We start from the raw sequence: 26,192 nt of genomic DNA on the forward strand, positions 1-26,192 counted from the left end.
GAAATGAACATTGTCGTAGGAAATGCTTTCCAGGAAATAAAATTGATTTTTTTTTTCATCTGAAAACCAACAAATTCTTTAGATTCAGGGCTTTCAGTTTTTCAACAAATAGTTGATTTTGGGGGGGATAAAAAATGTTCCTGAAAATATTTCTTCATTTTTATCAAAATTCTCTAGGTGAGGCATGGCAGCAAATCCCGCCCTCCCCCCAAACATTTTCCAGCTAGCTTCTATTACCGTACTGCAGAACATGTGCCTGATAAGCTGCTGTCTTTGTATGGAGTTTAATACCATGGTCATTCCATAGGCGTTTGGTCAATTTTCCAAAGGCAGCGCTGGTTTTGGCTAGTCGAGCAGATACATCATGATCCACTTTTATGCTAGAGGACAGTACACTTCAGAGGCAGCAGAACTTGTACCAGCAACAGTGATCACTGAAGTACTGGACTCTTTCCAGACAGGCTTCTTGTATGGCTCGGAGTCATGGACAAATATATCATCGCCATGTTTTGAAGTTCGATCAGTTCCATATGCATTGTCTGAAGAAGATTGCCCACGTGGTTTGGTGGAACAAAATTCCTAATACGGAGGTTCTTAAGCTGTGTGGTGTCATGGGCATGGAAGCAATGCTTATGAACAGTTTCACTGGGTTGGTCATGTTATGAGGATGAACGATACACAGATACCAGAGAGGGTCTTCTTTGGCCAGTTTGCTATTGGAAAGTGTTCTATCGGTGGTCAGTATAAGTGTTATAAAGACATCTTAAAGGCCAATATGAAGTCCTGGGGCATATCTTCCAATGATCTGGAAACTCTAGTTCAGGACAGATTGTCCTGGCACCAAATCATTGTACAGACTCTTAATTGCTTTGAGAGACAGTGTATCCAGGCATTGCAGGAAAAGCATAGGATCCAAAAAGAACATACAGCGCCTGCAGTTGGCTGTTTTTTTTATGTGACATCTGTAATCGGCTCTTCCGATCAAGGATTGGTTTATTCGCTCACCAACGGTGTCATAGAAGATGAGATCTGTCGATCGACGGCTCAGTCCAAGACAAGACAAGAAGATTACCATACTATAGTTGCTTCTTCATCTTCAGGTAGATGAGCCAAATTCACTGTTATTCTGGTGGAATCCTGTATGCAGCAGTGTAACGGACTTCAGAATTGTAGTTGAACAGAAACCTTTGCAAAGCTAAAAGGAGCTTATAAATTACCACAAACCTGCACAGAACCCCCACTCTCTGTGTTTGTGGCCATCATAGTTTGCTACCTAGTATTTCATCAGCCTTGTGTTTATTGGTCCAAGGCTGTTAGATCACAAATGCACTCTTAGTTCCCTCTCTAAATTACTAGCTGGAACATCCTGTTTATTTTGCCCTTTTTTTCATGTCAATAAACCTCTTCTGGTTTTAGCTGAATTGGTAGAAAAAAAGGTTATGAATAAGAACATATGTTCTCTGTACATCAACACATTTACTTTATTGACTTTCTATCATCCTAGCAACATTTTATATAACATCTTATACGCCATTCATCAAACCCAGAAACAGCCCTGTAGAGTTTATAGAGAGGCTAGACTAGAAAAAGCACAGGCTCAGGAATAGCTATAGGAATAAGTGCTTATTATCCCTGGGGCTTTACTATGTGCTTCCACTTCAGAAAAGTCACCTGGGGGCAAAAAGCAAAGAAACTTGAATTACCTTCTACCAGGGAAGGAAGTTACTCCAGAGAAAGGATGAGGCACTTTTGCAAGATGGTATGTGGGGCTACTGCTATTTAACTGCTCTGTGGATAAATGTGACTTTAGCTTGCTAGAGTTGTCAGTCTGGCTTAGGCCCAAGACGTCCTCATCAGTATCTTCCTGATACTAGCTAAGGTTGCAGGAAAAGGACAGTTAACAGGTAAGTTTTCTCTCAGGCCGTGGGGTTGTTTTCCAGTTCCTTGTTTGCGCATGCATTTGGGCACAGATCCTGTGTGTGGCTTCCACTGACTCCCTAGTCTAATTGGAAGAGTGGATGCTGTCTGAGGTTCTCTGCTCCATTTGCCCCTCTGGGTCCCTCATTTTGACCCTGCCACTTGCACCTCCATCTGTTTGGTTTTTTTTAAATTGCCATTCATTACCAGTTAAGTTCTGGGTTCTTTGGTCCTTCCTTGAGGAGCAAATCTTTTCATTGTTTTGGTGGGTCCTGCCCCCCATCCAGGATTTGAATAGATGGGTTTCTTTTGCCAGATCTCAAATCACTTATAAAACAAGGGCAAAATGAGAGAGACAAACTACTGTGTGCTTTTTCTGTATCTTTAGGAACCTGTTGCTGTTTCTTCACATGTAGTGACTATCTCCAGCCTATTGCCTGCCACTTCCTACAACTGCAGTGTGACTACCTTCAGCCATAGCAGCCCTAGCGTCCCCGCCTTCATAGCTGTCTCTACCATGGGTAAGCAGGCCTTTGCCAGTTCTGCCTCTCTGCACAGTGGGCATGTTTGCCTCTCTTTTCCTTCTAACGCATCTTGTCAGGTGCTACCGATACCCGAGTTAGTTCACTGAAACGCAGCGCTGTTTAAAAGTATTGATGGCACCTCTCGTCGCCACTAGGGGGTGCCTTTTTAAAATCGGTAGGGAAACCCCACTTTCTGTGTGTGTGTTTTTAAGAGAATTGTAATTCAGTTTAGATTGGGCTTTATAATTCCCCCTGCTTCCAGTTTGAAGGAAGACTCTGGGACACAGCCCTGATGCTATCCATAGAGGAAATGATCATAGCCACGGCCAGGAAAAATAAGAGTGACGTCTCATTTACAAAGCTAGAGCTTTTCCTCTGTGACAATTCGAAAAGTCTCTTTTCACCTACAGGGAGGTGGTCATCCAGGAATTGAACTGGGTGAGAAGGGGAGGGTGACTGAATTACCCAGAAAGGTCAGAAACTAAAAGGGTGTCTTCTGGCAGAGCCAGACCCTACCGTATGAGTTCTGAGCTCAGATTTGCTGAGCTGGAAGAATTCATCACTGATCCAGCATTTCCACTTTCTTACCTCTGTGGGCCTCCCATCCAGCAAAATCAGGTTCTGCTCTGCTTAGCTGATGAGATCAGACCGTATACTTTAATCATTGATCCTATCTTTCAAGTATTGCTATGACCTAAATGTCAGAAGTTCAGTGTCTAGTTCTTAACTTAACCCAACCTCTGATTCTGTTCTAAGGACTGCTTCTGCAGGCACTCTTAGGCTACATCTAGACTACAAGCCTCTTTTGAAAGAGAGCATCTAGACTACAAGCAGATTTTTTGAAAAAGTGAGCCGCTTTTTTGAAAGAGAGTCTAGATGCTCTCTTTTGAAAAAGCACAGTTTGCATTCAATAGTGCCTTTTTTCGAAAGAGTACTTTAGAAAAAGGCATTATTCCTTGTAAAATGAGGTTTACCGTGATAAAAAAAAACTGCCACTTTCTTTCAATTTACTTTCGAAAGAACCTAAGCTGCAGGTGAAGTTTTTTTGAAAAAAGACTACTTTTTTCAAAAACAAAAAACAAAAAAAACCCTGTAGTCTAGACACACCCTTACAGTGGATGATTAATTTCACCAGGCAAAAATACTTTTTTGCTTTGGTGCCATGACCATGCAAATAACAATATTGTCATGCAGAACTAGAAATAAATTTTGAAACAATGCAAATATACCTACATAAGAATGTTCCTGGACTTCAGTTGAATTATCCCCAATTGAGAATTTGTACCTTTATTTCAGACTCAGGTTAGAGATGGTATTAACTATGACTGGTAGACAATGCTGCAGATGCTGAAGTGCATTCTGGGAGATTTAGATAAATAAGATACAGATTTGAGGTACACTTACTCTTTCCTCCTTCCCAGCCTCTTTTTTTCCCCTCTTTTGCATTAACATTCATAAATCCTTCCTGCAGAGAAGCTTGTGCAACCATGTCACAACCACATTATTTTCCCTAATGAATTGTAAGGGGTCAGTTACCCTAAACCTGCCTTAATCTCCCCTGATAAGATTTCTCACTCTCAAGATTGACTGAAAATAGCGTAAATATTACCTGGGGGAGGGGGTAGGAAGGGAAGAGCCATGTATTCTGAAATAAATAACACAGAGCCCTTGTTTGTGTGCAGTTACTGAGATGAACCCCAATGTAGTGGTGATCTCTGTACTAGCCATCCTGAGCATTCTCCTGATTGGACTGCTGCTTGTGACTCTTGTTGTACTCAGGCGGAAACATCTGCAAATGGCCAGGTAGGTCCAGGATTAGTCTAAGCCCAAGAAGCTTTAAAATAATGGGTAAAATATACACTTGGGCTGTGTCTAGACTGGCCAGTTTTTCCGGAAAATCAGCCGCTTTTCCGGAAAAACTAGCCAGCTGTCTACACTGGTCGCTTGAATTTCCGCAAAAGCACTGACTTCCTACTGTAAGAAATCAGTGCTTTTTGCAGAAATACTATGCTGCTCCCGTTCAGGCAAAAGTCCTTTTTGCGCAAAACTTTTGCACAAAAGGGCCAGTGTAGACAGCTCAGATTTGTTTTCCGCAAAAAAGCCCCGATCGCGAAAATGGCAATCGGGGCTTTTTTGCGCAAAAGCGCATCTAGATTGGCCATGGACGCTTTTCCGCAAAAAGTGCTTTTGCGGAAAAGCGTCCATGCCAATCTAGACACTCTTTTCCGAAAATGCTTTTAACGGAAAAGTTTTCCGTTAAAAGCATTTCCGGAAAATCATGCCAGTCTAGACGTAGCCTTGGAGTTTGCATGTGGTGCCCTCTGTGCTCACTTGATGTTTGAGATACCTGTCAACAGATTCCCTGCTCCCTGCTGTTTCTGAGGAGTACAACTACTTTTTGCTTTGTCCCATCACTGTTCTTACTCTTGGGTGGAGTTATTGCCTCAGTGTCTGTCTTAATTTGGAGCTGGGAGGTGTGGTTGATAAATTGAAAATTCAGGCCATTTATTAAAGGCTGAATATCTAAGCAGTCATCTTCTCTTGGGTCATTTGATAGCTCACATTTACTGAATTTTAAACAAAAAATGAGATGGTCTTAAGGCAGTTAAAGATGAATGAATTGTCGAATTCTTAAGACCATTCAGGTGATTTTGCAAAATCATTGAAACTGCTGGGAATATAAAATTTACCATTCCAGATCACTGGACCACCTAGTCCATTTTCTCTGTGCTCAGAATTTGTTCCCTCAGACAGAAATAGGCAGCTTTCCCCTCTAAGTACTGTTCTTTATAAATGATGCATTTCCTCTATACGCCTGCAGCAGTCATCCTACACCCTGAAGAATAAGATTTGATTTCATTTACCTAGTGCCATAGCTCACAGTTCACCTCTTGTCTGAATTCGATCCTGGACTAGCTAGTTAACTCGGTGGCTAATCCCCCAGACCCTCTCTGTATGTACATCTGCGAGTAGAGGGTTTGCAGGTCTGAGCCTCAAGTCTCCATTCTCTTATAAACCAGAACAATAAGGGGTGTGTGAAATAATAAATGTAATCTGAATTTTCCTTTCTAGGTCAGAAAACAATGTATTGTCACATCAGCAGGTCACTGTATAGAACTTGCTAACTTGTTAAACAAGAGTTGTTGCATTTCACATATCAAATCCCTGACATGCACTCCGTGCAAATGAATTAACCCTATCACATAGATTTTCTAGGACCCCTTTCAATGTATTCTATGTGGTTTCTTCCTTTTGGTGGTAGCTGGTTCTGTGTTAATAATCATGCATGCTGCCTAGGGCTTTTTCTTTCTTTCTTTTCTCTACTGCAAGAGGAAAATTTAAAAAAACAAAGCCTATCCACCTGCGTCTAATCATCCTTTGAATGCTGAGTATTTTTGCTTCAGTTTGTCATTTGATGTTGACAAGGTCGGTCTTGTGGTTAAAGCACTGGAATAAGACTCTGGCTTTGACACACATTTCCCATGGGGTATTAAGCAAATTGGTTAAGCAGTATGCTGTTGGTGAAATGGGAATAATGCTTCCCTGCCTCCACGGGATGATGTAAGATCAAATGCAACATACTCCTGATTCTCTGAATAGCATGGGGGACACAGAGCCATTCAGCATCAGGGTGGGCTCCTCCTCACCTGGGGTCTTCTCCTCTCTGCAGTCTCTGCTCTGATCATTCCCTTCAGTGACCGTGGGGCTGCAGATGGCTCCCTGCTCTGCCTCAGGAGCCATTCCACAGCAGGGTGGTCTCCAGAGTGGCCAGTGATTCAGATGCCACCCTTGGTCCTTGCTGGGGCTCTGTGCTCTGTTATAGAAATCTCCCAGTTATTCCAGATCCCTTCCTTGTTCCCTAGCATGAGATGCATGCTGCAGGGGGCATGTGTCTCATGCTGGGGTAGAGGGGAACAAGAAAGGTGTTTGGATAATGCAGAGGCCCAGACAATAGAAGTGTGGATAAATGGAAGTATACTGTACTTGGCAGGTGCTTTGAAACTATGGAGATTGGTGCCATGTACATCTCTAGATAGGAGTTCATATTGACCATTTTCTCTTCCAAGTATTCTGTCTCAAGAATCTGATGAAGCATGATCTCAGGAGATAGGGAGCACCCCCCCATTTCCCTCTCCCCCCATTGCACACACTCCTAAAAGATCACATCCAGACATGGATTATGATGGTGCAGATTCACTGACTTCAGTTGAGCTGCATCCAGCAAGTCCAGCACTTAGGTTCAGTGGGAGTCCTGGATACAAACTATCTCCTAGAATCAGGCTTTTAGTGATCTGCATTAGGCTGACACCATGGACAAAACCTACTAGGATTATATCTGTCCCACAATAATAATAATAGCGGGTGAGGGATAGCTCAGTGGTTTGAGCATTGGCTGCTAAACCCAGGTTTGTGAGTGCAATCCTTGAGGAGGCCGTTTAGGGATCTAGGGTAAAATCTGTCAGAGATGGTACTTGGCCCTGCTGTGAAGGCAGGCGACTGGACTCAATGACCTTTCAAGGTCCCTTCCAGTTCTACAAGTTCTCCATTCATTTTTTTTTATTTATTTATTTTAAAAAATAATAACATTCAACTCAATGGTCTTCCTGAAACAGGGAATGTGGGGCTGGAACCTTTGTCAATTTTGCTTCGTTGGAGAGAGATGGAAAACTGCCATATAACTGGTGAGTTTTTTGCAACAGAACTGTTTACCTCAATGCTTCATCTCCCCCCAAATCCTATTCTCACTGCCCTCTCCTGGGGCTAGTCTGACTTTTATGTTCTTACTTTTTTATGTATGATTGGTAGCACAATTTAACCTAAAGCAACTGTAGCTGATTTTGTTTTTATTTTTTATTTTATTTGACCAAGTAATGGCCAAGAACCATGTATTTTGTTGGAAACTATTTTTAGTGGAAAATGAGGCTATAAAACACATGGCAACTGGCTATGTAGATATTTTTTTTCTTTACTTACATACATTCTATATGTTTCCTAAAGTAACAAAGGAGTAAAAGGCTAATCTACAAACCCATTAGCAGCTTTATGGAGACATATTAATGTCCAGCAGTGAGGCTGCTCTTTATAGACCATCAGCAAACAACTCTGTTCAAAGAAATACAAGCCCCAGTGCCATTAGTTATTTTCCCTTTGTGTTTGGAACAAGGCCAAGCTAGCTCAAATAGCTCTTTCAACTTTGTGCTCAGTGGTGCTGGGGTCTTCCAAAGCAAAACACACAGTCAAGTCTGGAAAACGATCTGCAGAAACAGCAGGCATTGATTAGTTACTCAGCTTTATCAATAGCTTCATCAGCCGCTGGGAGGTGTTAGAGCAAATAAATCCAACCTATTAGCTTCCATTAAAGCAAAATTGGCCCTAGTGGTTCTTAATGTTGTGATTCTTATTTATGTTCCTGATAGTTTGGTGGTGCTACTAACTGACTTGTTAATGTTTCGGGAAGTTGTTGTCAGCGACTCAAAAAACCCCAAACATGGGTAGCTTCCAAAAGTCACCCAAATCCATAGAGAAAAGAAACTAAATTCTCCAGTTTTACCCTTGGGGTGCATTTAGACTAGCAAGATTTTGCGCAAAAGCAATTGCTTTTGCGCAAAAACTTGCCAGCTGTCTACACTGGCCGCTTGAATTTGCGCAAGAGCACTGACTTTGTAATGTACAAAATCAGTGCTTCTTGCACAAATACTTTCACGCTCCCGCTCAGGAAAAAGCCCTCTTGCACAAGAATACTTGCACAAGAGGGCCAGTGTAGACAGGGAAGAACTGTTTTGCGCAAAAAAGCCCTGATGGCTAAAATGGCCATCAGGGCTTTCTTGCACAAAATCACGTCTAGACTGGCCACGGATGCTTTTGTGCAAAAGCACTTTTTGCGCAAAAGCATCTGTGCTAATCAAGATGCGCTTTTGCAGAAATACTTTTAACGGAAAAACTTTTCCGTTAAAAGTATTTCCACAAAATCATGCCAGTCTAGACACAGCTTTGGGGTTCAGTTTTGTTGAATGTGAAGGTTACAGTGTGGAACTGCTGGACTTGAAACTGTTTCTATGATCTCACAGGGAGTAGGCCACCTGCAAGAATGGGATTAAATGGACTGATACTGCCCAAAACAGCCCTTTTGCTAATAAGCACACAAATTGCACTAACAATCCCAACAAGGACTGTCAATTCCTAACAGTGCTGCTAATTAACTACATATTAAACAAGCTTCACTTGCTTGGTCTAGCTTTAACAGCAGCCAGCCAGAATACAGGCTAATCTCCTCCACCTCTCATACTTGGAGTATGTTAATTATTGCCATAGCAGAAAATGAAAAACTTTTATACATGAAAAAGCCACACTGGAATCAAATGACTAACTAGCAGACATTACAGAAAGGGGGGGGGGGAATTATTGCTAGGTTTGCATGAATAAATGTGATCCTTCCTATTGCTTGAGTTATCATCTGTATGCATTCTCAGAGATTTAATATTTGACCAGTTTAAGGCAGTGCAGCCAGATCTTATGGTCCCCATTTCTATGGGAGTTTTGCCTGAAGTGTTCACTGTAGATACAGATAGGAATTTCAGTCAAATTAGCTTGTGGTTTAATGGATACTTTTCCTGTTTGATATCAGAGGATGAAAGGAAACATAGGCCAGAACGGTTCTGACTGCCTCTGTGGGCAGATGAGATGAAGGCCTGGGAAATGTGGAAGGAAAGAGGGTTGCCTTGGCAACAGCATTCGCTGCTACTCCCAGGCCCAGTAGAAGGCCCTTTCTAGAAAGAATGACTCGCTGGAGAAGGGACCTGCTTTATGCCCATATCAACCCTGCCAGGATTCCTTTCACCTATTAAGAACCTGGTCTTTCACACACACAGGCACATGCCTTCAAGCATGTAAGTAGTCTTGATGATGTCAGTGGTATTGTTCATGTGCTTATGTAACCACCACCAGCCGGATTTGAACCTGGAACCTCAGTATAGAAGCCTCTATTCTTTGAGCTAAAAGCCAGCTGGCTCTCAGTCCATGCTGTAGAGGTCTCTTGTTCTTATCTGTTGCTGTGGTCTAGGTGCCACTGCATGGGACAGTGAACCACATGAGGGCTATGTCTACACTGGCGGGTTCTTGTGCCAGAAATATGCAAACGAGGCTAAGCATGGAATATCGCTGAGTCTCATTTGCATATCTAATGAGCCGCCATTTTTGTGGAAGAGGCTCTTGCGCCAGAAGGAGCTGTCTACACTGCCCCTTCTTGCACAAGAAAAACCCTCTTGCGCAATGCCGCTACACTGATTATTTTCAGGAATAACAGCATTGTGCAAGAGGGTTTTTCTTGCGCAAGAAGGGGCAGTGTAGACACTCCTTCTGGCGCAAGAGCCTCTTCCACAAAAATGGCAGCTTATTAGGTATGCAAATGAGGCTTGGCGAGATTCCATGCTTAGCCTCATTTGCATACTTCTGGTGCAACAACCTGCCAGTGTAGACATAGCCTAGGTGTGTGGATTGCACTTAGGGTTACACTATCATGTGCTTCAGTATTTATGGTATTGGTGCCTAAACCAGTGTTGATGTTACTGCTCTCCTGTTCCATGCTGCATACCCGTCTGGAGGACGGGTTGTATAGGCAGCATCTCCATGAGAGTCCTGAGCTTCATGTTTCCCTGGCCCCTGAGGCAGACTTGTATCTGACAGAACCCCAAAATCAGTAAAAATATATATATATATATGGATCTTGGGCCCAACAAACTCCCCAGCATCTTTTGCTCACAGCAGCACCAACAACAAAAAAGAGATTTCTTGGAGTTTCAACTTCCCTGTGTGGGGTTTTCCTTTGGAGACTGAATGATTTAGTTTAGGTTTAGTTACAGCAGACACAGTTTGATTTTTTTACTCGCACTCTCTCAGGGTACGGCTAGACTACATGTTTTTGTCGGAAAAAGGTATGCAAAATGCACTCCGCATTTTGCGTACCTTTTTCCAATTCTTTTCTCGGAAGAGGCTTTTCTGACATTTGGCCCATCTAGACTTGGCCAAATGTCAGAAAAAAGCCCTCTTTTGAAAGCCCCCTTCTTCCTCGTAGAATGAGGAACACGGGATTCTGAAAGCGCGTATTTGGTCTTCTGGGAAAAAAGCAGACCCTCACACACACCCACACCATTGGTGTTGCCAATTTCATGTTAGCCAATACCACTGACGAGATGTGTCCATTCTTTGTTCCTCTTTTAGATTAGTCATGCATAAGTCGGAAGTATTCTTGTTGGGAATTGCCAGACATTCATGTTAAGCCAAATCACAAAGTTCTTACTCTGTTAAAACTCCCATTGATTGAATACGGAGTACAGAATCTACCCCTTTCATTAAGAGTTGAAGTTTGTAAAGTGCTTTGACACAGGACTAAATTCTACTGAGTACTGCAGAGCCAGGATAACTTCTCAGTCTTAATTAATTTTCTTTGGATTGACACCTGCCGGAGTGGGGAGGCAAAGGGGACAACTACCCCAGGGCCTGGCAATTTGAAAGGGCCTGTAGCTCCTGGTTGCTGCTACTACTGCAGCAGCGGCTGGAGCCCCAGGCCCTGTAAATCAGTGCTGGAGCACCACATCTTTGAGGGCTGACTTGGGGGAGGGTAGATGGTGAGGCGCTAAGGACTGGCTGCTGCAGTGCTCCCCCTTCTGCCTGAGGCCCTGCACCTTCCGAGAGGATGAAGCCAGGACCCCACCACCATCTGGCCCAGGGACCCAGAAGTTCTATTTCCCCTCTTTTCCCCCCCACACACCCTCGCACCTGTGTAACTCAGAGGGCAGTTTGGTCCGTAACAGATAACTGTAAATGTTACCATTTTTTTTGTACCTAAAACTTGTATTTAATTGTAGTAAAATTTAGCTTAAATAATTTCCTACAGAAACAACGGAAATAAACCAAGTTTAGCAAAAGAATAAACAAATCTTTGCTGCAAACCTTAGGGAATAATGCATACTAGCTATTTACGGCTTGATATTGTCTGTTAGTGGTATTGCCTTTCCACAGGTTTCATAGTCATTTGTAGAAATCTGACTCAACAGACTAATAGGGTATATGAACCTGATCCTTTGACATTCATACGCATGTCCCCCTGACACCAGTGGGACAACTTACCAAAACAAGTCCTGCAAATTCATGATGTAAAAGAATTATACTAAGATGAAAATAAAACACATACCCTGAATACCATAAACTAAAGCAGTATAAATGATACGGTTGCGGGTGGGATTTTAAAAGCACCTTGCTGACTTTAGGCACATCCATTAGCATTGCTTTAAAATATTGGTCTTAAATCTTCACTACATTGCACTCAGTGTGGTTATTTGCACAACTGTAAAATGCTCCCCATCTGGTTGTGTACAATTTTAAACTCCCTTTGAACACATGTAAATTACTACACAGGGTGCATGCTCATACAATACCAGTGCCATGGAATCTAATAATTTTCATGTTTAATAGAGTAACAGGATTTTTTTTATCCTATTACCTAGCCTCTACTATGCAATTGACTGGTCTTCTGAGTTTAGTTTGTCTTACTAACTCTCCTCACTTTTTTTTCATGTTTATGTATGTTATCTATTAATGCTCACAGGCGTAGAAGTGTATTTGCTTTCCTAACTCTGCTACCCTCATGCCTCTGGACTGATTATCTTTTGGCATTTTATATTAATCCTTGGTAAGTGATTTTACTTGTTTTCTCCTATGCAATAACTAAACCATATTAATTTCCTAATACATGAAAAATGTGTCCTTTTGTTTTGAAAGGCTGGAAGTTCTTGAAGTTACAATAACTTTCATGTGCTATAATGTGGAATGGAGACTGTGTGTGTATCAAAATTCATGCTACCTGCTTCTACCACTTTTTTCTTGTTTATGCTCCTATTCATTTTGTTGCAGGAAATCTTGTAGTGGTCACTCTCACACACTTCATTATTGTCCCTATGCAACTTTTCTCACTTTATTACAAACCCACTTGCTGATTGCCTGATGTTGATTTCAGCTGCTGTCTCCTCTTACTAATTGCTTGGTGTTAGCCCATCTGTGTAAATCCTAAACAAACCATTTGTTTTTAAAGGTGCTGTCTTTGTCTGGGTACACCAAAGAAGGGACAGGAGACACTTGATATGGGTTTTAATCAGGCCACAACTTTATTAGGTATCTGGGACTGTCCGGCAGATAAAATGTACATTGTAGGTCAATCAGCATTACTATAAATCATTACTCAGGGCTCCACCTTCCCCCCTTGATTTCCATCCAGGACCCCCAGTCAACCAATGGTTTGGACCTTACCATACATCACCTTTGTTAGGAGAGTTAAGGGGTTCAGTGAAAACGGGAATGAGGGGAAGTTGACGCCTAATCAGAGGAGTTCCTAAGACCCCTCCCGCATCCTGTTCCCTTATCCAGTACCTCCTTTTAAGTCCTTTACCCAGCCATTTATCTGGTTCTTGGATGCCTTCCCTATGGTGTACCTGCACTGAACATCCGCCCAACCTTATGAAATAAGTCGTGACATATGGCCATCCACCTTTTCTTCTTGTCCAAAAAGGCTCTCCCTGGTCCTTGCTGTGGGGAAGGTGAAAAAAATCTCACTCCACCAAAGCCAATCCAGTGGTGTGGGGAAAAAATCTTTCCCAGCCCCCTTAAAAAGGAGGGACTAGCATGCTGCCCACAGGAGGTCCTGACCTGGGAGGGAGGGATAGCTCAGTGGTTTGAGTATTGGCCTGCTAAACCCAGGATTGTGAGTTCAATCCTTGTGGAGGCCATTTGGGGCAAAAATTTGTCAGGGGTGGTACTTGGTCCTGCTGTGAAGGCAGGGGACTGGACTCAATGACATTTCAAGGTCCCTTCCAGTTCTAGGAGATAGACAATCTCCATTAATTTAAAAACCCAACCTTATATTTGCCTTCACTAGAGGAGGGAGATGGGTACTGCCTTTGCCTGCTGTGTGTAACTGAGACTTCCCCCATGGGGTACATGTACCTTTTGGACCTCACATTCTTGAGGCAGTGAGTCAGTGCTTCAAACTGCCTGATGTTCACCTCTTTGCAGCAGTCTGACCTCATTACTGCCTTGTCCCCTCCCCTCAGCCATGAAGCAGAGCTCTCCTCCTCTGGTAAGCCCAGACAATCCTTCCTCACTTGTAGGGCAGTCATATTGCACCAAAGTCAACAGGAGTTTTCCTAGCAGGAGCAAAAACTGGCCCCGAATTTGTACAGTGAATGCTTTGAACTAGCTCTCCCCAACCCCAATAAATGGGTCGTACTTTCTCTTAAGGTTCCATTTATAAATGATTAATAAATCATTGGTGGTTTTGATAAATGGCAAATCAATGTATTTAGATCCAACAGGCTTTTTACAACCCTGTCTTATAATCCTCTCCTACACCTTTAACTGTATTTATAAACAGCCATAACATGGACACCCCCCTCCCCCCGCTATGTCTGTAGCTTGCCTATAACATACTAAGATTTCACCAAGACATTTTTACTTACTGGGTAGGAGTTTGTGCCCCTGTGCCCCTCCAAGTCTAAAATCAAAGTGATGCCTCTGCTCTTTGGTAAAATTAAGAGAATGGCTCTCTCTCTCTCTTGTTGTTGCTGTTGAAATCTTTTGCCAGAATGGTAGCCATTTTTGTGTAGAGTATCAGCGCCCAGTTAAGTTAGTCAAAAGAATATATTGTGCAAGAACTATAGAAACAAATTATCATCTCTGGTTGTGTTGCCTATTTAAGAGCAATCACCTAATTTGGAATTGGATCTAGATAAAGAAAACTTCTTGATTCCTCGAGAGAGAGTCCAGTTAAGTTCAGGAGTTTTGCCTTTAGTGTCTATAAGAGCAGGATCAAACCCTCCAAAAATCATGCAGGGCCTGGAACTCCACTGACCTGCCCCTTGTGTCGGGGTGCAGAAACAGTTTGAATAATGGGTGTACTGAGAGCCATGGAAACAAACTGTAAACCTTGTATATAATGGAAACCACTTTATGCTGGGAATGTGGCAGCACCCTCAGCACCCCGAGTTCCAGCATCTATGCTTTGTGTTGTCATTTACACCAGTCCAAAGTGGGTGTAACAAGCTATTGAATCAGGATGGTAGTATTCTTCATCCTGAGTCAGTGACCATGCAAAATGCAGCACAGTGGAGAATCAGGCCTTCAGAGTGACATCTATAATGCAAATGGACTACCAACGTAAAATTAATTCTGTTGTTTCAAGCATCCTTGTTTTACGTGAAGTTTGGTTATATTTGTGAACACTCAGCGGGCCAGTGCAATGCAAAGTAACAATGGGCACTTGAGATTCTGAAAGCTTAATAAATATTTTCTGTTTGTCTCATGAGGTACAGATCTGTTTTACGTACCTGTTGAAGTGTTGCTTGGAGGAGGTTTCTTAGAAGCACTCGCATCACTGGCAGCACTTCATGCTTTTTCTTTTTTCATTTATCCTCTATGCTGAGCTTTCAGTTTTACCCTCGTCACAAGGGATAACAAAAGTTGTATTTGGGGTCACCTGGATTAATTCATTTTAAGACATTTCTGGCAAAACTACCATTTAGGTATAAAATAAATGTTTCAAGGGCATGGGTGTAGTCCAGGTCCACATGTGTCTGTGTCTAAATCGCAAATAGTTCATGTTCGATTGTACTACAATATATCCCATTATCTTAGTAATTGTTCCACACTAGTGTAGAAATGTTAGTAGCATAGTCCAGGGCAAGATGCAGCTCAGGGGATGGATCCAGCTTGCCTAACACTTTGATCTGGTCCATGGTCTGCTTCTGGCTGCTTTCTATTCATATCCTGCTGCCCACACCACCAAATTTCCAGGCAGTGGTTCAGACAGCAGGATCCTATTTCAGTGACTCCTGGCTCACACTTGCAGTGCCATCGCACCAGGGTCTGTCATTGTGAGCCCTTTAAATAGCCACAGTAACCCGAGGCAGCTGCCAGGTACACGGTAGCGGCAGGGCTGGGATCCACAAGCCCTTTGCTATGTCTTTAATTCAAAGCCCTTGGCCCCAGTCAACTGTGGCGGGATGCTACTCCCCAGCCCTGCCCCCCTCCACTCCAGGCCCTGCCCCTTCCAGGGGTGGAGCCGGCCCATGACCATGTACCAAAATTCATTAAGTGGGCCCCCTGTGAAAATTATTGCCCACCTTTGGCATAGACACACTATGTACAGTGCTATATAGTTGAGAGAGTTTGTGTGTGTCTGTCTGCTCAAGAACTCTTCCTAAATGATAAGAACTAGGACCACCAAATTCAGTATACAGCTTTCTTTCATCATAACTTAAACTAAGGTAAAGTTTTGTTGAGCCAGGAAAATGGGATGTGCGTGGAATGGGATTGCTTCTCATGAATCCATACAGAAAAGAGACAGAATCACCAGGCAGGTGAAAACAGCTGTCTGAGGGTGCCCCACCACTCTAGCAGTGCCCGAGATCTGAGCCTGACTCCTCCCAGGTGTCCTTTAGGCAGGGCGAGGAGGCTGAAGCTCTCCTTCCCCAATTAGTATGAGAACACTGCTGGCTGTTCCCCTTCCTCAAGTAGCGAAGGGACGCTCATGTGCTGCAATCCTTATTCCGGGTGAGGAGTGCAGGAGCAGATGAAACCTGGACCTGCCCCAACCAGGGATATGCACCTCTCTCCTTCCGCCAGCTATGTCTGCTGCAGCTTCAGCAGCCATGGAGAATTGCTTCTCACCTGGCCCCAAGCTGCTGCAGTGAGAGCGGGCTGTTTTGTTGTTTTATGAAAAAATGATTGTTTAGAAACTCATTCCAAAATTTTGTTTTGATCCCGAAAAAGGAAGTTCTGACTTTCTGAAGTGTTTTTCTCCTTCCTCTAACTCTTTTTGCCCCCCCCCCCCTTTTAAACTCCCTCTCCCTTCTCTTTATTCCTCTGGAGAAAATATGAGAACACACTTAAATTTGTCCTTTTTTCCCATTTCCTGTGTATTTTCATTGCTATTACAAAACATATTTTGAAAATATCAAAGTATGGATTTTATTTTTTAAACATTTTGAATTTGTTTTTAAAAAATCATCAAAATATTTTATTGTAGTCAGCCATACTTGAGAACAGATCATTAAAGGCCCAGACAAAGTATTTGTCACTTCTAATGGGCCTTTGTCAGTTTTATCTGTCTGATTATCTCAGCAGACATTATCAATAGTTCATTTGACTGCACCTACTACTAATTCAGGATGTGGTCATTTGGACTTGCAATCTGACTTGTTAACATTGTTCCAGCTCTCTGTTATTTTAGCCTCTTCAGAGGTAAGCAGTAGATAATAGAAAGAGAGAGAGACAAGGTGGGTGAGATAATGTCTTTTATAGGACCAACTTCTGTTGGTGAGAGAGACAAGCTTTCGAGCTTATACAGACCTCTTGTTCGGGTCTTCTTTAGTGTGTAGGGCTGTCACATATTAGAGATATTTTCAGACAAATGTGAGCCAGGACTCCTTGTCTGGAACTTTATGTAACATATGATAGTGGTTAGTATGCTGCACTTTTTGTTTCCATTTCTTAAAGATTACCTTGTTTAATCCACTCATTTCGTATTCCTGTTGAAATCTCTAGGATATTTGTCATTGTCTTCTCTGTGGAAGCAGGAAATAATTTCTTACTCTGATTAAGTAGCGTATATTAAATTTCATGTACAGGCTAGATTTTCTTAGTATCACCTGTATTTGGAAAGAGGAAAGTAGGTTACAAGCAACTTCCAATCCTTGCACACCAGTTAGGGCCATGCATAATATCAGTCCCTTGTGTTTCTTTTACCTGTATGGAAGGTGGCTAGCTTTCATGGGGAGGTAGGACCAGATGAGGCAGGTACAGAGCACAGGTGACTGTTGGAACTTGATGCTATAATGCATAAAGAGGATGTAGCAGGCTAATTTGCAATTGACTTCAAAGAGGTCAGGTTTCCAGCCACACACCTGACACAAATATTATGCAGATCAGAAAATCTACCCATTTTCAATGTTGACAATGGGACTAATTTTTAATCAAGTTCAAATGATGAGTTATATTGGAAAAAAGCTGTGTTTGTCTTTATTACAGGAGTAAAAATGGACTAAAGAAGAGGAAGCTGACCAAGTAGGTGACTTTTTTATTATTTTTAAATAATATTTAAAAAAAATCGATAGACAAACTAGACTGAATAATAACTACTGTATAGGAAATATGAAGCTTACTGAATAGTGGTGTTGTAGTTATAGAGATAAATATACTTCTTTCTGGTAAATACCTCCAGAGAGATTGTAGCAAGAGATGTCTGGAAGCACATGGCAACAGATAATTACACTCAATCAAGAGTACCCTGTGTTTTGTTTTATCTTTTCAACAGATAGATTATGGCAAAGGAGCTCCTGACTGATAGAAAATTAATCACTGGGGAAAGATCAATTATACTAAGTTAGCAATTCTAACAAGGCCTTTTCTTGTTTAAAAATGACAAACTGTAAAAAAAAAACTTGAATGTATTTGTTCATAGTGCTGTTTCCTTCTTGATATCAGGCTCTAAGGGCAGGTGCTGCTTGTACATTAGATCATTAATTTTAAACAGGTAAACAGGAGTAATTATCTGGAGTTAAACAACAAGATCCTTGGTGGCATATTGCTTCCAAATAAATGAACTGATTATTCTGTACATGCTTCAGTAGTTTCTAAATTAAAACATGATAATTGCGCAAGGGAAACTGTATGCTTGTATTTCATTGTATAAGGTGTTAATCTAATGATGCATTCTTTTCTCTAAATTTAGGGCCTGATCCTCATCTGGGGCAAACAGACTTACCTCTTTTAGAGTCAATAAAACTAGGCCAGTTTATGTCTGTTGATAAATCTGGGCCAATATGTCTGTGCAACGTTATTGTCAATGGACATTGTGCCCACTTATCCTAGAGTAGAATTTGGCTTCTGATGGCAAACACCTGAACCTTTCAAAGCTAGCCATGAAAATAATTGCTGCTCTGGGGCTGAAATTTACATTTTTTTTTAAACTTCACAAGCCTTCTCTGACTCAAATTGAGGCCTGTTTCCAAAAGGACCCACCAATGTAACCTATTAATAACTTGCGTGATTACGGTGCAGGTGAAATTTAAAAATATCTTTTTACCAGATAGTTTCCCCTGTACAAAAGGGATTTATATGTGCCACTAGGGCGGTTTAAATGAGCTGCTTTTGCTGCCATTCAGGAGTGAATGCCAATGTGTTGCAATTAGAGATGACCAGAACAAAAACCTTGGATATGAACTCTAGTGGGATTTAGAATTGGGTTGCAAATCTGCTCTCCCAGACTCATTTTTAATAGAAATGGAAAATCCAGTCACAGCTATAGCTAGACGGCCCCCTTTGAAACTGTTTGATGTGAAAGGCTGGAGCTGAGGAAGGGTGACGGCTCTCCTGACTCACTTCTATGTTTCATTGTCAGTGGGCCAAATCCTGGATCCTAAAACTGACCAAATTCAAACTGAAGCCAGTGGGAACTTTGCTTCATGATGGACTTCAGAATTTAGCTTAATGATGCAGGTAGATTTTATTCTACTAGCTGCAGTTGCCTACATGGCTACAATACACTTATATGTAATCACAGGTAAATGAGTCGTCAGCCAGTATAGGCTCGTCTAGACTACATGGAAGATTCGAAAGAGGATATGCAAATTCTGTGGGATATGCAAAAGCTCTGTTTTTGAAAGTGAAAGTAGTCGGGACGTGGCTTTTTCGTCAAACCCCACTCCCTTTTTCGAAAAGCCACGTAAACCTCATTTTTAGAGGAAGAGTGGCTTTTCGAAAAAGGGGAGGGTGTGCCGAAAAAGCCGCATCACGACTACTTTCACTTTCGAAAGCTCTACTTTTGAAAGTGAGATCGGAAGAAGATATGAAAATTCCCGCGGAATTTGCATATCCTCTTTCGAATCCTACGCGTAGTCTAGACGTAGCCTATGTGTCACATTTCAGGTACATAAGTTTCAGGCTTTTTTGCAAGCTTTGTCCCAGGTATAATGACTTAATATATGTTAAAAATACAGATTAGTGAATTGTTAGTACCCAAAACCAAAACAATTTCTTTCCCATGTGTTTTTTGACAAGCCCTGTCCAGTTGGATGACTTTGACAGCTACATCAAGGATATGGCCAAAGATTCAGATTATAAATTTTCTCTGCAATTTGAGGTATGTATATGAAGACAATTCCTCTTGGCTACCACTCCCAAATTGGATTACTTCTTTTGAAAACCTGAAAGAACTAGATGGGTGGTATGGTTGTGGTGTTCGGATCCATATCTCTGTTCTAGCAAAGGCCATGTGGCAGCCTAAATTGACAAAATGAAAAATGGCATTGGTGCCAGCCAAATCTTTTAGAAGTAAAGGGACAGATTACTGGGCATACATGGTCTTGTCTGATTAGTTTATTTCCCCAGTGCTAAAAAAGCAAGGTTGTCAAGTGAAGACAAAAGGGAACTGCAAATGCTGGGTGGAGTCTCCGATCTGTTGATCTTGGTGGCGAAACTCTATTTGACTTGATAGGGATAGGACTTCACCCTGCTGTGAGTTGTAGATAATTGAAGAAATATTACTTTTATCTAGCTCAGATAGTGCCACCATTTCTTAGCTCTTCAGTGGCCAACACCTGTCAAGACTGGTCTAGATGGTGCTTGGTCCTGCTGTGAGGGCGGGGGATTGGACTTGATGATCTCTCAAAGTTCCATCCAGTGCTAATGTTCTATGTGGAGTGAGTTGGGTAGATCAGAACAAAATCACCAACTTCGGTGACAGTAATTGAAAAATATAATGACGTTTCATCAGGGCAGCCAAAGGTTGAATGGGCATGGGAACTAGACTTCCCTCCCACTCTTAGAAGTAGTTGCCTGGGCATGAGCCACACTGTAATATTTGCAGTGTCCATAAATAAAGAAACTTGCTGTGCCTCATCAAAATGCTTTGGTCTGTAAGTCTGTCCATTTTGTGGAGCATTATTCCAAGCCATTATTTTTAGGTCATAGGTGACTCATGGTAGCACTTGGGAGGTGCACCCTGCTTCTTCTGTCAAAATTGTAATTGCTAAATGGGATACTGCCGCATGTCCCCTCCATGTCCTTCTGAGTATCCTCACCCCCTGAAGGCATCTGTCACCGATGTTTCAGGTGTTAATTTTTAATTGCAACATTTTCTCTTCTGTCATAAATAGGAGCTAAAACTGATTGGGATTGACATACCCCATTTTGCTGCTGACCTTCCCATGAATCGATGTAAAAATCGCTACACAAATATACTGCCATGTAAGTACAATAGATTCAGACTCCTCCGAGGGTCCATCTGGGAGTGCGGCAGAGGGGAAGAAGCATTTTAATTGTGGGCTTGATGCAGGCTTTCCAGCAGATAAAAGCTTGTTTTAAAAGCTGTCTTTGGAGAGAAATAGGTCTTAGTTTTGAAAGGATGAAGCTCTGTGTTTTATATTTGTTATGACTGTAGGTCATTCCTACTGCTGAGCCGCTATCAACTTTTTTTCCTCGTGATTTAATGAGATCCAAAGAGACCCAACCGTGAAGACTCTTGCAGCAGTAATGAAGCCATGCCCATACAGTGCGAACTGGGCATTACTTATTCATATGACATGTTGGCACTATGTGGTTTTGCCTTAACTATGCTGGAGAGCGTGTAATTGTGTTTCAGGATTTTAAGAGATTATTTAAAAACCTCCCTCATTTTTCTCAAGCTGCCCCTTTCTTCTTCTTCTTTTCACAGATGACTTTAGTCGTGTCAGATTAGTTTCAATGAATGAAGAAGAAGGTTCAGACTATATCAATGCCAACTATATTCCTGTAAGTGATAAGACTCAAATTAACCTGAGGATTAATGTTCTTAGTAGGGAAATATTACAAAGGAAGTGGGGGTGGGTGAGGTAAAATTCCTAGCAATTTGGTGACTTTTTAAAAAATGTCATTAATTTTGCCTTCAGTGAAGAGCACTTTGCACCTGTCCATAAACCTGTTTTGTTTACATTTTGCCATAGCATCACTAAAAGTTATGTGCATACTTTTATAGTTGGGAGGAAATTTTGGGATGGGCACACAGCTAAAAGTCCCCCCCCCCCAATATTTTAATCTATTGGAATGAAGACAGTGAACCAGAGATACAGGTTGCAATGGATAGGAGGAGTGCTGACCAGCACCCAGTGACTAAGAGGTTAAAGTAAGGTAGGTAGCAAGGGTGTTGGCAAGGGACCAGAAGACCCAATCGAGAGAGAGTGCTAACATTTAAACTGGATGAGATACTTTGCCTTCTTTCTTTGTGTGGAAGGATTAAACCAGGAGTTGAGACGCACAGAATGATTTAAACCAAGAGAATATCATGAATAAGTAAAGGGAAAAAGTGAATCTAGTTGTGATCAGGGTATTTTTTTTATTTTGTTGTTTCGTTTGAGCTAATCTGTGTCAATCTATGCCTGTCCTACCCATTTACCATCTAAGAATTGTTTCAAGAGATTTTCTGTGTTTTAATTTGTTTTCTTTAGTTGCTCTGTAAGGGTATGTCTACACTACAAAGTTAATTCGAACTAACAGCCGTAGTTCGAATTAAGGGCTGAGTAGCCACTTAATTTGAACTAGTTGAAGGCTAGCCCTTCCCAGGTTGCCCTGGTGGCCACTCTGGGCCAAACCAGGGAAACTCTACTGTCCTCCTCCCAGCCCCGGAGCTCGTAAAGGGGCACGGTCTGGCTACAGTGCTTGTGCCAGTTGCAAGCCTGCCAGCACCCAGCCAGCAGACCCTGCACCTGGCACGGCATGAGCCAGCCACCCGCTGCCACCCAGCATGGCGGCCCCCAGGAGCCAGCCCAGGGCCGCAAAAGGCGGGCGCCCGCCTGGTCTAGTGCGGAGATCGTGGACCTCATTGAGGTTTGAGGGGAGGCCTCCAACATCCACGATCTCCGCACTAGGCACAGGAACGTGGCTGTCTACAGCTGCAGGGCTGCCAGTCTGGCCACCAGAGGCCACATGCAGACCCGGGAGCAGGTCCGCTGCAAGATTAAGGACCTGCAGCAGGCCTACTCCAGGGCCTCCCAGCCAGGGGCTGACCCAGAGGTCTGCCCCCATTATGAGGCCCTGGACTGCATCCTGGGGGCTCACCCAGTCCGTGCCCCCCCGGGTGGTGATCAACCCCGAGGCAGAGGGACCTGTCCTTGACACAGAGGAGGAGGATGCCGAGAGCCAGGAGCCTGCAAGAAGCCGACCCAGGACCCCCAAGGCACCCCACAGAGCACATCGGCTGTGTCGTCCGAGGCCGGGGAGGGCTCCACATGTGAGTGCCGTCATGCTCCCCTTATGTGTATGGGGGGGGGATGAGGGAGCCCAGGGACCGTGCGCCTGGGCCTTGCCCACCATGGAGCAGCAGCTGGGTGTCATGCAGGGGCCCTGGCCCGTTCCCCACACGCTGACATCGCCTTGCCCGTTCCCCACACAGTTTCACCCACCGTGTCCCCAAGGAGAACTGACCACTGCTCTTGTTTCACCACAGCCGCAGCACCTGGGACTGCAGGGCACACCACCCCTCCTGCAACAGCCACTCGCATCCGGGCCAGCAGGCGCACCAGGAACCAGGAGGACTACCAGCGGCAGCACCTGCGGCTAATGGAGCACCAGCTCTGCACCCAGGACCGCTGGGTCCGGGAGGACCTGTGGCTGCAGCTGTGGCAGCGGAGCTTGGAGGTGCTGGAGGAGCAGAGCCATGCCCTCAGAGATTACCTCCAGACCCTGGTGGACAGGTTCCTGCCTCCTCCTGCTCCAGCCCCTGCAGCCGCCCCAGCTCTTGCTCCTCCTCCCACTCCTGCTCCCCCTCCCGCTTCCTCCGCACCCCCCGTCCCTCCTGCCCCACCCTCCACACCCACTCCCCCCCGAAGCCCCTGCATCCGCAGTGCTGTGAGACGGAAGAGCCAGCAGGACCCCCAACCCTGAGCTTTCCCTTCCCTTCCTCTCCTTCCTTCCCCTTCCAGCTCCCTCCTCCCAGGTTTCCCCCTCCCCTCTCCCACCCTCATTCCTCCCTTCTCCCACCCCAGTTATGTACAATAAAGAGATTTTTTTTTTTTGGCAAAACAGGTGTTTTTATTTTACATTAGGAAGGAGGGTTAGGGAGGGGAAAGAGAGGAGGGTGGAAGAAGGCCCCAGTGGGGCATGCTGGGAGAGTTCAGTCCTCCTCCTCCACCTGGAAGCTCTCCCGCAGGGCTTTCCGGATCTGGACGGCCCCCCGCTGGGCCTCCTGGATGGTGGTGGTGCGGGGCTGCACGTACTGGCCAACCATGCAGTCAGCCTCAGCCATCCAGGCTGGCAGGAAAGCCTCCCCCTCCTGCTCACATAAATTGTGCAGCACACAACATGCTGCTACCACGGGAGGGATATTGTGCTTGGCGAGATCGAGGCGGGTGAGGAGGCACCTAAAGCATGCTTTCAGTTGGTCGAAGGCCCCCTCCACTACAATGCGGGTCCTGGTGAGCCTGGCATTGAAGGCTTGCTGGGAAGGGCTGAGGTGTCCCATGTACGGCTTCATGAGCTATAGGGGGTAGGCCACATCCCCCACCAGGCAGATGGGCATGTCCACGTCCCCGACCCTGATGTGGTGGTCGGGGAAGAAGGTCCCGGCCTGCAGCCTCTGGCACATGGAGGAATTGCAGAACACCCTACTGTCATGTGCCTTGCCGGACCAGCCCACATTTATGTCCATGAACTGGCCCCAGTGGTCAGACACGGCCTGTAGGATCACGGAGAAGTACCCCATGCGGTTGATATACAGGGAGGCCTGGTGGTCCAGAGCATGGATGGGGATGTGCGTCCCGTTGATGCCCCCCCCGCAGTTGGGGAAGCCAAGGGCGCCGAACCCCTGGATGACCACGTCCAGATCGGTGAGGCGGACCACCCTGCGGAGCAGCACCCGGTTGATGGCCTTGACCACCTGCAGAGAGACACACCAAACCGCGAATCACTGGGGCACCCGTGTGGCAGAGAGTGTTCGTTCACTGGCACTGCCCCGCGCCCCACACCCGGAAGCAACCCCCGCTGCGATCCTGACCGCCAAGGGCAGAGTGTAGTACAGCCGGGACAGACTGAACCCTCCCATGCAGGACACTTTCGCCTCCTCCCCCGCCATTTTCCCTGGGGCGGCCCATCCTCTCCTTGCAGCCCTCCTCCCCCTGGCCCAGTGGCCGATGAGTGCTGAACCTGCATGAGCACTGCTCTGATGGTGGATTTTCCCACGCCGAACTGGTTCCCGACGGATCGGTAGCTGTCCGGCATGGAGAACTTCCACAGGGCGATGGCCACACACTTCTGGAGGGGGATGGCGGGTCTCACGCGAGTGTCCCGTCACAGAAGAGCAGGGGTGAGCCACTCGCAGAGCTCCAGGAAGGTGTCCTTCTTCATCCTGAAGTTCTGGGTCCACTGTTGGTCTCCCCAGCACTCCAGGACGATGTGGTCCCACTAGTCGCTGCTGCTGTCCAGATTCCAGATGCGGCGGGGCATGCTGGTGTCCTGGCGCTGCTGCGGCTCCTCCACGGCCCCCAGGGAGGCCAGGGGGAAAGGCAGGGGGCTGACGTGCACCAGACGGTGCCAGGCAGCCTCCAGTCATTGCTGGCAGGCTTGCAGCAGCAAGTCCAAAAACTGGAGCAGCATGCCCAAGGTGAGCTTTGGCTCCATGGTGCCAATTGTGGCGGCGTCCCCAATGGGAACCACCGACACAGGCAGGCGGAGAGGAAAATGCTTTGCTGTCCCTTGGTGAGGTAGGCAAGCAAGTGGAAAAGCTGAGAACCGGCTGTCCGGGGGGGTCCCTTTAAGCACGAGCCTCAGACAGCAGCCACACAAAGCAACTACTGACCTGATGCCCTGCCGGAACCGGTTTCAGCTGCCCTTATATGTGACCCAGCGTCCCATGGATGTGCTAGTTCGAATTAGCGAAACGCTAATTCAAATTAGTTTTTGGGTCTAGATGCGTTATTTCAAATTAACTTATTTCGAATTAACTAATTCGAAATAAGTTAGTTCGAATTAGCGCTGTAGTGTAGACATACTCGAACATCTAGCAGCCAAGTATGCTTTATCGAATATATCGTTTTTTGTAATGAAAATCACTTCCGAAGATGATGATTTGATTCTTGTGTCCTTGAGAGTAACAGGGACTTGTGTGTGTATTTGCCTGCCTGAGACTTAGGGGTCATTTACCAGAGACTGCAGCTTGTTTTTCTCTTTTTTTCTTTTTTTTAAGCTCTTTTGGAACAAAAAAGCTTTGGGTACCCCTGGGGGAGAATTCAAGTGTTTACGCTAGGTTTTAGAGAGAAAATCACTTGACGGTGGCAGCTACCCCCGTACCAAGTCAGCGAATCTGTGGCTGGCAGGGGGGAGAGGGGTTGTAACCAGAGCCTTAGAAGCAAGGTATATTTAAAGTCTTTGTGAGCCCCCACCTTCTGCACTCAGAGTGCCAGAGTGAGGAACAGCCCTGACACAGGTACAGTTAAAATGCACAGGAAGCAAGACAGGAAAATGGGGTGCAAACTTAGCTTCTATTTTCATGGCTCTGTTCTTGGCTTTACCTTTAAAAAGTTATGACTTTTAGAGTAATCTTTTACTATTATTTAAGGCCTAATACTACCAGGTAATTTACTGCTTTAGATCTTAATCTTGCAAACACTTATGCACAACTTCCTTGGTTAAAATTCAGCGGATGAATCATTTCTTTCTTTTCTATTAAATTTAATT

General features: G+C 44.4%; 1 protein-coding gene across 2 annotated transcripts in view; it reads left to right on the forward strand.

The window, feature by feature from the left end:
• PTPRO (protein tyrosine phosphatase receptor type O) overlaps positions 1-26,192 on the forward strand; it is a 227,356-nt gene that overhangs the window by 183,524 nt on the left and 17,640 nt on the right. Inside the window, exons 14-21 of one of the 2 annotated variants that reach the window (XM_006130258.2) lie at positions 2,306-2,438; positions 4,124-4,244; positions 7,055-7,123; positions 12,046-12,129; positions 17,517-17,552; positions 19,548-19,629; positions 20,645-20,735; positions 21,202-21,278. In XM_006130258.2, coding sequence (XP_006130320.2) covers positions 2,306-2,438; positions 4,124-4,244; positions 7,055-7,123; positions 12,046-12,129; positions 17,517-17,552; positions 19,548-19,629; positions 20,645-20,735; positions 21,202-21,278 — 693 coding nt within the window. The remainder of the gene's footprint in view (positions 1-2,305; positions 2,439-4,123; positions 4,245-7,054; positions 7,124-12,045; positions 12,130-17,516; positions 17,553-19,547; positions 19,630-20,644; positions 20,736-21,201; positions 21,279-26,192) is intronic. The other variant, XM_006130259.2, reaches the window with a different exon arrangement.

The sequence above is a fragment of the Pelodiscus sinensis genome, chromosome 1 (genome assembly GCF_049634645.1).
Source record: "Pelodiscus sinensis isolate JC-2024 chromosome 1, ASM4963464v1, whole genome shotgun sequence".
NCBI classification, from domain to species: Eukaryota; Metazoa; Chordata; order Testudines; family Trionychidae; genus Pelodiscus; species Pelodiscus sinensis.